At 38.5% G+C, this 13,759-nt stretch overlaps 1 protein-coding gene across 3 annotated transcripts in view; it reads left to right on the top strand.

Moving 5' to 3' along the window:
* The window catches only part of LOC109037860 (serine/threonine-protein kinase GL21140), an 89,852-nt gene extending 80,043 nt beyond the window's left edge, over positions 1–9,809 (top strand). For all 3 annotated transcript variants that reach the window (XM_019052706.2, XM_019052704.2, XM_019052707.2), the window contains exon 10: positions 1,686–9,809. In XM_019052706.2, coding sequence (XP_018908251.1) covers positions 1,686–1,937 — 252 coding nt within the window. In that variant the 3' untranslated portion in view covers positions 1,938–9,809. The remainder of the gene's footprint in view (positions 1–1,685) is intronic.
* The last annotated feature ends 3,950 nt before the right edge of the window (positions 9,810–13,759 follow it).

The following is a 13,759-nucleotide window of genomic DNA, read 5'->3' as shown; positions in this document are numbered from 1 at the left end:
CACAACTACCCTGTGTGTATTGAGTTGGGGCCCTCTCTGTTCTCATTTTTTTTTTACAGTACCACCAGCCAAGACCCAAGTAGCATGGATTGCAATTTCATTGCAATGGATTGTGAGTTGATTGCAATTTTTGCTTGTTGCCTATACGTTCATTTGAAGGCGCTTAAAAAGTTGCAACTTTATTGCAATAAGTTTGCAAGAAATGTAGATTATGCTTGTTGCCTAACCTTCTTTTTCAAGGCACTATAAAGACTGCAATTTCGGTGCAATCATGTTGTAACAAATTCACGCCATGTGCCTGGCATCCAATTCTCTAGTTGTTTTAAAGTTTTTTCGACTTAAATGTCTCACCTAACCCATATAGCCCAACATATTTTGAAAATATTGTCACCTTTCTCAAAATATTTTCATGGCAATATTGTAATTAAGATATTTTCAAAATATTTTGAAAACATTTTAAAGGAATATTTTGAAAATGTTTACAAAAAATATTTTTAAAATAATTCAAAAATATTGCCTGTAAACATGCATATTAAAAATATTCCTTAAGAAAGTTTTGAAAATATTTTAAAAATATTTTTTGAAAATATTTTTAAGTTCTCAAGTTAGTATGTGGTGTAATTTACACCGGTGTAAATTTAGTGTGAGTACCTATTACGTGATATCGAAAAAAAAATCAGACAAAAAAAATATTAAAAAAATAAATAACACGAAAAAAAAATAAATAATAGGCAAAAGAAAGAAGCCTGAGAAAAACGGCGTTAATCAAATCTATGATGAATGTTGAGCCACGCACTGACGCAATGCATGCGATAACAGCCTTAACAGGCGTGATTTCAACCCAGCTCATCATCAGCTCCCTGTAGCTCAGTGGAAGAGTGCTCCGCTATGACATTCGCGGGTCGGGTTCAAGCCCACTCAAAGGCGTCCGGTATTTTATGCTGCTAAACGTCGTAGGACATTACCTAAGCATGGGTTCGAATTATTATAATTTCCCCGGAAAATTTAGGGGTTGAAATTTAAAGGTCGTCAATATTGAAATTTCTTTGCAAAAAAAAAATTGCAACTTTTTTACAATGAGGGGGTCAGATGTTGTAAAATAATTGCAATTTTCTTGCAAGAAAGTTGAAATCATCTGGAAATTTTATTTCATTTAAATTGCAATTTTTTCGTTGCAAAATGCTACTTGGGGAGTAAGCTCCCTGGATCTCAAGCTATTACCCTGTGACGGATTGTAACGTACTTTGCTAGCTACACTCTTTGTGCCTTTGCGTAGATTTGCAAAGATTCCAGGGGACTCAAGAAAGTCTCAGTAAAACTCTTGTTCGGCACCTTGTGACCTCCCCTCAAAACATTCCACATTTTAAAAAGTCCCCTTAAATCTACAGGGATGGTCTCCTTCATTAGTGGCCACATGTCATTGTTTCAAGTATCACAAGAGGATTTAAGGAAAAACACCTCCACCCTTGACAGAGTGACAGAGTAATATCTGGGTTTGTTGGTTGAAGAATACAGTAGAAGGAAGGCATGTCTATGGAGCATAGCATGGCACTGAGGTGCCTGTGGCTGGGAAAAAAAAATTACTCAGACACTGTTTGTTTACCTTGCTGTTATTTTGCCTCTTACTTTTCAGGTCCACAAATTCGGCTTACAGCTGTATGTATAATACGTTCTTTTTATTCCAGATTGATGTTTGGGCAGCAGGGGTCATTCTTTACATTGTATTATGTGGTTTCCCACCATTCGTAAGCGAGCACGATAACCAGGAAGAATTATTCGATGACATTTTATCCGGTGTGTATTCCTTTCCATCTCCTTATTGGGATGAAGTTTCAGATCAAGCCAAAGACCTTATATCACACATGCTCCAGTCGAACTGTGAACTTCGGTTTTCTGCTGAGGATGTATTGGATCATCCATGGCTAGAAAGGTCGTAGTTTAACGTTTTTTAGCTTTTTTTTTTTTTGGTGACAAGTCAAAGCTTTATGGAACAACATCTACATTAGTGATACCCAACGCTTGGACACCCAATGTTCTTTTAGGGAAGACGTCACTTTAATTGTCTTTTCATTGAAAGTATTTGCTAGACTTCTAATAAGTGGAAATTTTACTCAAAATCTCCCCTGAAGAACTGATAAATGGTCCATACTGAATTTCGCAGAAAACAGTGATTTTTAGAGCTTCTTGACGGTGAACTTTTCAAGGGTTATGCAAAATTTTAACTGTAAAATATAGCATCACAGTTCATATTTTGCCTGCCAACTCATGATTGCACGCAAAGAAATGAAAGTAGAATGAAATTAAAGGAAATAGATCTTCAGATGGAGCTTGACACTCAACTTTCTAACACTGAATCTCAGATACATTTTTTGATTTGAGTCTCCCTCCTGGATTCAGCTGCTAGTAATCAACCAAAAATATACAAGCAGAACATCCTTTCAGAATGCGCTCTCAAAAGTACCCGCTGGGCTAAAAAATCTAGGGGAGAAAATACGTCCCGTGAAATTTTGAGTAAAATAGGAGAAGTTGTCATAAAAGTGGGAATTCTTACCTCATGTTGAAACTCCTCCCCAACTTACAAATAAAGACAACAAAGAAACCAAGATTTTAGAAAATTGGTCTGAGCATTTGTCACAGGAATTTTTTGATGGTCGAAACTTGAAAATTACGTAAAAGAGAATAATATCTTCAAACAAACCAGTATAAGTACAGTCAACGCCCAATAATTTGGAGTTGAAGGGATGGGAAGGAAATTTTGAATCAAAGAATTGATGGACAAAGCAAGGTTTTCAAATTTGGAGGAGGGAAGTGAAAAAAACTGAAATGAAGAGGTCACACGTAATGAATTTATACTTTTATTCACCTATTAACATGATGAAAAATCTTCTACTCACATGTATTATAGGAGGCCCTGATTTTGGATTGAGTGCCTAAGTTAAAACGAGCTTGGTTAACTTTTTCTTCGATCGTGAGCTAAGTCGTAAACACATTGTATCCAACATGTAGTCTCTGTCAGTTCAGCCTTTAAGCCTTAATGGACGATTTATCATCTTTGGAGTTGAGTGAGTTGCTAACTGTAAGTATGGGCCGGCCGCCTTTCTCTCGCAGCACGGCCCCCGTCCTTTTCTACAAGGCCGTGTAGGGTCTGTCAACCAAAGGTCTTACGACAGGGCCACCTTAGGACTTACTTTAGAGTGACTCATCACCCATCATCCTAAGCAGGTTGAGGAGTTACGGAAACTTCAAGTCCCGCACCTTCGAAGGTGCGTTGCGAGTTCAGAGTTTTCTTGCCGGACGCAGGGTTTCGGACCCTCCGTTGTTGGTCACTTGCCACCAGACATGAGTGCTCAAGTCAGAATCGCGGGTTTATGCCGCGACCCTACGTTTACCTTGCCTCGGAGCTCTTAGCTCCCCAGACCTGGGTGCCCATGCTATACGCGTCGGTGACGGCCGTTGTCCGACCGAGTCAAGTCACAGTCTTCGATCGCGGTCCGTCTAAGTCAGTCCCGGTACGGCCTCCGGTAGGATCCGCTCCTTGGCCGACCTTCAACCCACACGACAGGGCAAAGACCGTCTCCCTTGAGTGTCAATCATCCATATCTCGGACCTCGGCCCTCAGACTTCCGCCTGAGACGTTGACGCCGTCGACTGTCTCCGATCGAGGATCGGATCCCCCATCGCTACTCCGCTGTCAGAGCTGAGCAAGGCTCCTGCCTGTTCCGACGCTTTGCCTCGAGGCTAGCGAGGCGAGTCAGCACGACGTACGATTTGACAGGAAGGTTCCTGTCCTTGTTCGGTCTGTCATCTCCTTGCGTTCGGAGTGAAGTGTTGCTTTGTTGCTGTCTCACAGACAGGCAGACTCATTCGATCATTTTTCCTCGGAGAACCCCTGCCACGGTTTGTCTCAGATGTAGGTAAATGATTGTGTTGCCCACTCAAAATTCCTTTGGAATCTTGTAGTGAGATGCACACACAGTCATTTAAGCCTAAAATGGAAATATTCTGTCTAGATCTCCAAAAATAAAATCGAATTTAGTGTTTTTGGCGCCAAAATGGCCTTCAAAGACAATCAACAATTCAATTCCAATGAGGTAAGCATGTATAAAATGGTATTTGCATCTTTGTATGTATGTATTTTTGGGCCAAAAATCGATTAAGCAGGGTCCCGAATCGCTCTGAAGCTTCATTGATCGATAATTTGGCTTTTTTATTTATTTTTGGGGTGCGTTGCGCTCTTTTTTTCACAGTTTTAGCGTGAGAAAACCTCTGCCATCATAGATTATAATTATTAGGTCATTTCCGGCGAGACATGGAATGCGCTTGGTCATGTGTCAGGGTCGGATACAAGGTTTTTGCAATACAGGGGGTCTAAGTCCTCGACTTTCACTCATTTCTGCAGGTATTTTAATGTCCAATTCCGACTATAAATTGTTAATCTGATTCAGATATCGAAGCGCGGCTTGCAGTGGTTGATTCAGCTACATCTGGTAGATTTTTCTACATCATTCACAAACCCTTACTTGGTTTTTTAGGGAGGGGGTGGGGGCGTCTTTCTCCATACAGGGTGTGTACAAAGTATGGGTATTTGTTAATTCCTCAAGAACGGCTGCAGATATTGACTTATGGTTTGGAAGAAACTTCCTTGACCTAGAGTATATACATTTTTGGTGAGGGGTCATGACCACCCTTGCTCCCCAGGGGATGGGAATAAGGGCAACCTTCGAATCTCGAATGGGAACCCCCATCGTGTGATACCACGTTAGGAAGAATATATAAAGAGACAATCATTTGCGTTAATTGCAGGTTGCCATCTATCACAGTTACAAAATGGCGGCTGGTTCAAGTTCAAAATGGCGGAAAATTGATAGCTTGGTTTTAAAGCGGCCGATTTGGATGAAACTCCTTGAATTAAAGTAGGTACATGTTTGGTGAGAGATCAACACCCCTTTGCCCCCTTAGGAGGTGGGTGGTAGGTTTAACTTCTCGAAACAATTGAGGTGACCGCCATTTGAGAAGAGGCTGCCAACTTAAAAACCGCGTAATATTTTTGCATTTTGATGTCAGATTCATACTTTTCCTGAAATAAAAAATATCCCTGTATGTAGAATTTCATTGGAATGTGCCACTTAACAACGAAGATATCAATTTCGCGTCATTTTGTGATAGGTGGCAACCTGCAATTAACGCAAATAATTGTCTTTTTGTATGTTCTTTCTAACGTGGTATCAAATGTTGGGGGTTCCCATTCGAGATTCGAGGGTTGCCATTATCCCCATCCCCCTGGGGGGCGAGGGGGGTCATGACCTCTCACCAAAAATGTACCTACTCTAAGTCAAGGAAGTTTTTTCGGAACCATAAGTCAATATCTGCAGCCGTTCTCGAGGTTTTAACAAATACCCATACTTTGTGCACACCCTGTATGACTTAGACCCCCTGTATTTCAAAAACCTTGTATCCGACCCTGACTCATGACCATGCGCATTCCATGTCTCGCCGGAAATGACCTAATAATCATAATCCATGATGGCACAGGTTTTCTCACGCTAAAAGTGTGAAAAAAGGGGTGCAACACACCCCAAAAATAAAAAAAAAGCCAATTTATCGGTCAATGAAGCTTCGGAGCGATTCGGGACCCTACTCAATCGATTTTTAGCCCAAAAATCGTACATTCCATGATGCATATACCGTTTTATATATGCACACCCCCTTGGAATTGAATCGTTGATTGTCTTTGAAGGACATTTCAGCGCCAAAAACACAAAAATCGATTTCTTTTTTGGAGAGCTAGACCGAATATTTCCATTTTAGGCTTAAATGACTGTGTGTGTATCTCACTTCAAGATCCCAAAGGAATTTTGAGTGGGCAACACAATTTGATTTACCTCTCTCTGACACGAACTGTGGCTGTGGGCTGTATGCTCGAAATTATTCTGTGGACCCACGGGGCGCTCAGTTAACAGCAGGTTACCTTATGGTCGCCCCTGAAGCACTATCTAGCTTTGTAAATTTATGTATTGAGTAGGTTGCTCGTCCCTTGGACCCCTCTTTAGGGTTCGACCTTGCACTTAGATATGACAATAGATTGTGCAGGTAATAATCCTTAGGCTTCTTGATAGTTGGATTCATAATCACCATTATTTTTATAAGACAGCTCAGCAACATTTGCAGTAATTCCTGGATCTTGCAGGGTTCCACGAACAGCATTGTCTTCATCTGCCACCTTTGGCATGAAGTCTCCGACAGTGCTTTTTTTGATTTTCCTATCAGTATCAAAGTTGAAATTTTTCAGTCTTGGCCATATTAATTGCTAACATAAGCGTTATGTGTTCCTCACTGTTTTTTTACTTTCCTCCCAGAAGCCGCCCCTGATCGTTAGGGTGCCTCTCTGGCACTATGACAAGTCACTTACAGAAAAGCTTATGCAGAAATCGTTGAGGGGACTAATGTCCCAATGAGCCTCTAGTCATCCACTGAGGGAAACACGTCATTTGCTCTTTCCTCGCAATCTCAGCATTTTGGGACGTACGCTTTTTAACTGCATTGTGCAAAAGATGTACTCTTTCGCCTAATATTAGCAATAACATAAGTACAATGAATAATCCTGGCGTAACTTGATGCTTTCATCAGTTAATAAAACAAGTTAGTTACTTATTCATTACTGTGTTAGATGATGTTGGTCACAGTTTTATGAAAAACGGTGGAGTAAACTCTCCATAATTCGAGCCTCAATAATTCAAGGACCCACATGATACAAAGACAACCTCTGGTCCCTTAAGGGAGCCTTCATACTTTGAAAACATTCAATGTAATGAGCCTCTAGACAGGGTAAAAACTGGAGGCTCTAAGCACATGAATCTTCTTCAGGATTTCCCGTAGAATCCAATAGTGAAAACGGGAATTCATGAAACCAACTGATAAGCGAGATATTTGCGTAAATAGTATTCGCATTTTTGATAATCCCGCTCGCCTAAAATACAAATGACGTCACATTCGCAGCCAATAGGATTGTCGCAGCGCCTCTGGCGGCGGCCGACTGAGCATCGGCCATCGAAAACGTCCAACGCTCCAAACGCCGGCATCGTAAACAAACGAAAATTGATAACAGGAAGAACCCAAGCAACTCGAAATCTTTTAATTTTCATTAATTTCAGTCCATGTTCGACCTCAAGAAAGCATTTGACAACCATTTTCCTGGTATTTCATAACCTGGAGCCACAGCCTATCGCCTCACTGTAATGTGCACTCTGAAAATCATTTCCACAAGTCCAATTAATAATTCAATTTGAAGCTGCTAGAGCAGTAATTTCATCTGGCAAGAGTGATTGTCTAAATGCAAAACCCACTTATGACGGATCTGAGAAAGTTTGCATCACCGCAAGGAGGTATTAACTCAGTAACTACACACCAAATTATTTACACAACTAGGACAGTTTCTGTGGTGAATTAGCACGCTTAAGAAAAAGGCCTGACATTTGGAAAAAAGCAATAATACCTGTACTTGTAGTGTAACAGTGTAAGCACTAGAATGGTCACGTAAAAGAACAGACACTGATAACAAACATTGAACAAGAAAGCAGAACTGGATTGAGTCACTGTTGTCCCTAATTTAGTTCTAAACTGCTAATTTGAAGAACCATAAGACACACCTCAGAAGTGTAATCAATCACTCGGTTCGGGCCAGAGAAACCTTGAACTACATGAGATCATATCGGTGAAGTTTGAGGGGTAGAAAGGCTGTAATACTAAAAGAAAGGTGAACATCTGACTCTTGAATGGATTCAGGACCACATATTTCAGATAAAGAAACTGCGAAACACTTAAATTGGGGCGAGAATGAAAAGAGAATGGTCAAAGAAAAGAATGTCAGGGTTTGGACTTGTCGAACTGATTTTCAGAGTGCACATTACAATGAGCCGATAGGCTGTGGCTCCAGGTTATCAAATGCTTTCTTGAGGTCGAACATGTACTTAAATTAATGAAAATTAAAAGATTTCGAGTTGCTTGGGTCCTTCCTGTTATCAATTTTCGTTTGTTTACGATCCCGGCGTTTGGAGCGTTGGACGTTTTTGATGGCCGATGCTCAGTCGGCCGCCGCCAGAGGCGCTGCGACAATCCTATTGGCTGCGAATGTGACGTCATTTGTATTTTAGGCGAGTGGGATTATCAAAAATGCGTATTCTATTTACGCAAATATCTCGCTTATCAGTTGGTTTCATGAATTCCCGTTTTCACCATTGGATTCTACGCGAAATCCTGAAGAAGATTCATGTGCTTAGAGCCTCCAGTTCTTACCCTGTCTAGAGGCTGTACCCTGTCTGTCATTGAATGTTTTCAAAGTATGAAGGTTCCCTTAAGGGACCAGAGGTTGTCTTTGTATCATGTGGGTCCTTGAATTATTGAGGCTCGAATTATGGAGAGTTTACTCCACCGTTTTTTATAAAACTGTGACCAACATCATCTAACACAGTAATGAATAAGTAACTAACTTGTTTTATTAACTGATGAAAGCATCAAGTTACGCCAGTATTATTCATTGTACTTATGTTATTGCTAATATTAGGCGAAAGAGTACCTCTTTTGCACAATGCAGTTAAAAAGCGTACATCCCAAAATGCTGAGATTGCGAGGAAAGAGCAAATGACAAGTTTCCCTCAGTGGATGACTTCAATCCCCGTGTTTTATTCAAGATGATTCTTTGCAAGTACTGAGTCTGTTAACTTGACGTTTGGGCAGATCCTATCCTTTTTTTTTAATCCATTGTATCTCACCATCAAAACATAGAGAAAAATACCGTTTTTCTGTAATACTATTTTTATAAGTACATACATCATGTACAAGCAGTGAAACACCAGAAAAAAATTGTCTTGCAATCAAATGTACTATTATCTTGTCTGCTAGTTAGAAGTATTATTTCACGTAGAAGTCCGACCCCAGTGAATAAGGGAGTTTTTCACTATTCAAAAAGTTTTCTTTGATTTTTTTTCTCCTACTGTAATGTGTCCAGCTCATTTGCAATGAATTTTGAACTGAGTACATCCCTTGAATTTATGTTAATGTATTACCGATTAATTTTAAGTGTTTGTTTTCCTTTGTCTTTTTCAAATTTTATTCTTCTGCACTAAAAGTGTTTAGTCCGTTTACCTATCTTTTAGCCGATTCTTTTATTCCTCTGTTATCAACTTTATGTCCTTTTTGAGTTAAACATGTTAAATGCAAGCAGAAGTTTTTTGCTTTCAAGTTCTCCTCTCAGTTATGTTCCAATCCTCTGTTGACCATGAAATGCCGTTTTCTATCATCAGTCATTGTTGGGATTGGAAGAATGCCAGTAATTATTTTTCACTCCTCAAAAAGAGTTGCTCGTGTAGACAGGGGCCAACAAAAAAAAAAAAAAACGTAAGTCATTTTCGGACGCAGGGACCCAAAATTCATTTAGTTCAGAATCTTAGAGCATTTTTGTGTGTTAGACAGTGTTATGGTGATTCAACTCATCTCAAAGCAAACGATTCATTGGAAATGAAATTTTGTGCCTTGATAAATTTTATTTATTGACTTTGTAATGATATGTGAATTTGTTCGCCCTTACAGAAAATTTAGGAGTGTATAAAATGTTGAGATTTGAACTGTTGAACCAGTCAAATTAAAACTCCTATTTTATGTTTAACTGTAGCATTAATCTCTCATTTTTCAAACATTTTCTTTTATTTATTTATATATTTATTTATTTTTCAATTGAGAACTGAACTCCTTAACTGCAAAATTTCTTAATGATAAACCCTGGTACCACTACGAATAAATATTATTCACTAGCATTTCAAAACGTTTAATTAAGCTTTTCCACCTATGTTAAACAAAGTTTAACCATTATTTTTAGAACAGTTCATCAGATTTGTGTACATTCATTCCAAGTGCATCCATCTGTTATCTTTTCAGTGTGAAGTGGGCAATAATAGTTAGCTTTATTAGCAATACTAAGTTTCAGCTTTAAATTCTTACCATATTTGAGGTATGTTTTTTCCATTAATCAAAAAACAAGTTTCTTTGCGAAATCTGAATTTTCGATACAAAATTTTTCAATTATTCATAGGGTCAGTGAGCTTCTGAGCACTTAACCCTTCGGTGTGTAAAATTTGGAATAAATCTCAGTTCAGTTTTTTCTAGTAGCATTTTGACTGTGAGCTTTAAATTATCACCCACCTAAGAATAACAATGCAGCGTATAATGCAGTGCAATATCAAATATTGAATGTTGAATGCATCACACCCTTAGGGTGAATACATATCTCATAAGTTGCCAAAGTGGTGAATCCTGCCTGTTCTGGAGGTACAATTTTTAGTTTGGAAACCCCAGTTGTCATATGTGCGACAACAAAACCTCCACTATTTTAATTTAGCTTTTAGTCAAGTAAACAAAGCATTTTGATGGCCAAAAATCAACATACGACTGGATTTAAGCCCAATCAATTCCACGCATTTAAAAGGTGTTTTTCGCCGAAAGTCCCCATTAATCCCCTTCGGAGCTTCAGTACAGTGGTCCGATGAAGTTGAAAATTGAATCATCATTATATCATGTCATTCGTGTAATTAGTTAGCAATGAGACCAACGTTAAAAAAGCTCCTCATGACTATTAGATTCCCACCAATGGAGAAATATTTGGTTTTCTTAATGTGAGACTTTGTGCTCCATGTGTGAGCAGATAGTTCAGCTGAAGCGCTCGATATGGCTTAAATCTCTATGGAGGGTGTCTCACGAAAAAGGAGCCACCTTGAATATCTGCCGAACGCGTTGGAATTTCGCAAAACGGTAAAATATGTGTTCGTTTATATCGAGGGGGACACCTTTAGCGTATTTTACATTTTCCCAAAGGAAGGGCGGGGGGTGCCCCACTCGTAAGTCGAAATTTACAAATGCCGCCCCTACTTTTTTATTTCAGAAATCAATTCTACGCAAAAAACAAGTCATACTATCCAAACCGAATGTAAATCGGACAATCGTTCATGTTCTGTTCAGTGATTGGCAGAGGTTGAAACATTTTTTTCATGCCCATTTCGAAAATTCCCCTTGCCCAATGGAATTGCCGTTTAAAACCAAACTCTCCGCCAAAAAAATTCGTAAGCATTGCACTTTCGATAAAAAAAAAAAAAGCCTGCTGTACTCGAAATCTGGGGTACGCGGAGCCCTTCTTTGCGACATTAGTATTCGTTTTACCGAAAATTTCCGAGGGGCGCTCATCAGGAGCGAGTAGTAAGTTTTAGACAAGAATTATTATTCTTTTCTCTGAAGCATAAGAAACAGTGTCCATGAAGAAACAGCTAAGTAGAAAAACAACGCACTGTGGAAAAGTAGCGTCCTCAGAAGTATCAAGGTCCGGCTCAAATAATTAAAACTCACCACAAAAGAGCTTATCCATTTGTTTTTCTACTTAGCCGTTTCTTCATGAACACAGTTTTTTATGCTGCAGAGAAAAGAATAATAGTTCTTGTCTAAACCTTACTACTTGCTCCCGATGAGCACTCCTCGGAAATTTTCGGTAAAACGAATACTAATGTCGCAAAGAAAGGCTCCGTGTACCCCAGACCACAAAAAGCCTCAAAAAGGGTAAAAAGTCCGCCAAGCCTATGAGATCTTACCAAAAAATTAGTAGGTATGTATAAAAAAAAAATTCAAAGAAGGAGAGGTGGGGGGGGGGATTAATCTCTTGAAAATTACAAAAGGAGAAATGAAAAGTAGCTTAAACTCTTTTTTTCCATTTCAAACCTCAAAATGTCTGATATCTTTTGAGGTCAAGATTTTTTTAGTATAGGTACGCCCCAAAGCTACAACGAGCAAATAGTCCCCTTTAGTTAGTCTCGGACGCAACCAGCTTACCTTTGAAGCTAGTTTAGTTACCTGGGTCACTAATACAAGGAAGGATTGGATTTGTTTCCTACGAGAAGATGGCAAGGGATTAAACAAGCAGTTCTCTTTTCAGTCTCAAACCTCAAAATATTTGATATCTTTTGAAGTCAAGATTTTTTATCATCTCCTCATCTCACTTTCATTTTCGTTTTGCATTTTAGGAAACAAATTCCACTCTCATACATCAATGAACTTTATTTAATTTTTCGCCAATTAATCCCCTTCATTTCAGGTAGCCGCAACTCTTCTTACCTACAATAGCCATGTCAGGTAGGGTGTCCCACTTTGAGGGTCACCTCCGAATTTTGATGATGGTACCCTCTAAATCGTCGACCCCACTCATACAAATAAGATTGCACTAAAGAAAAAAATTCTAAAAAAATTTTTAAGGGTTGCGCACGGCCAAAAACTACCCCCCAGAATAGGGCAAAATGCAGAATTTTGCCCATTTTGACGATTTTTTTAAACAACATTGTAATTGAGCTAGGGTTCTGAAAATTTCACAGTAAGAGCATATGTTAGGGTACTTTACAGAAAAAATTTTGTTCATGTCATCATGCGTTCCCAATTTTTGCTAAAAATCCTCAAAATCGGCTAAAAACGCGATAATTTCAAGATTTTGTATTTTTGTCTCATGACGATTTTTTCAGCTGACAAAGTTAAATTAATCCATGAAACGTAACATTAATTGCATCTTTATACTCATTTTGACCAAAATTCATACTTTACTTTATTAACCCCTCCCCCTCCCCCTTCTTTATAACCGTAAATTCAGCGTTTCCTAAGTTGCAATAGGTGCATGTGATTTTTTTCTTTTTTCCATTAAAGATGATACTTTTATTCACATTCTTACATTTTAAAAGTCGACGTAATGTTTCATTAAAGTGGTACTAACTTATATACAATGAGAGAGCATGATGTGAACTTGTTTAAAAAAAAAAAAAAAATAGTAATAACTTGTATTTTCGAAAAAAAAATTAATTTTACTAAAATAAATGGGAATGGACTCAAGCGCCAAACAATTAGAAACAGCATCATTCCTTTCTTCTAAAATACTTTCACAGAAGCTCCGTAGAAAAAGAAGAAACACCGACTCAATATTACTTCAAAACACGAGGTGAATCTTCCAAAAAAAAGTGGCAAGGTGCCTAAACAGTAGAGGAAATGCATGATTACTTCCTCTTTGAATACTTAACAACTGACGCTTCAGCGGTAATAACAGGCCAGTTCATCCCTCTGTTTTCGAAACTGGGGCTATTTTTCGGCGTCAATTTGATCCAACAGAAAGTGATTTGAAAGGACTTCAAAAAGTTTGCTTATTCAGTTTAAGATGTTCAATCTTTGCTGGTAAAAACCTCAGCTTTCAATTATTATTGCCCTTAAAGATGCGATTTGTATTTTACAAAAAAGTAGGTACAATAGTATTAATAAGAGAGTATCAGAGGCTTCATTGGCCACTTTTTCAAGACATTAAAGTTATCTTAGTGATAGGTTGGGGCCTCTGTCTGTTTTTGATTGATTTAATTCTGATGGCATGAAAAGAAAAACATTTAAAGCTTTAGTAACTAAAAAGAGCAATGATAATTGTCTCGGCAAGCTAGTGAAAAATGACACTGAATTACACAAATTTTCATCCTATCATATGGTTGATTTCATAACAACGAAAAAATTAAGAAATTGCATCACATGAATAGTCATTGAATCTTCTTTGACGAAACTTCCTCCTAACTTTACCAGGTACATAAAAAGAAAGGAATAATGCATTTCCTCAACTGTTTTTTGTCACCTATTGCCTTGCACTATAACCTTGCCACTTCTTTTTGGAAGACTAAACTCGTTTTTCTGAACTATACTTAGTAGTAAG

The sequence above is a fragment of the Bemisia tabaci genome, chromosome 2, assembly GCF_918797505.1.
Source record: "Bemisia tabaci chromosome 2, PGI_BMITA_v3".
Lineage (NCBI taxonomy): Eukaryota > Metazoa > Arthropoda > Insecta > Hemiptera > Aleyrodidae > Bemisia > Bemisia tabaci.
Note: the sequence above shows the minus strand (reverse complement) of the source record. Positions and strands in the feature narration are given on the sequence as shown.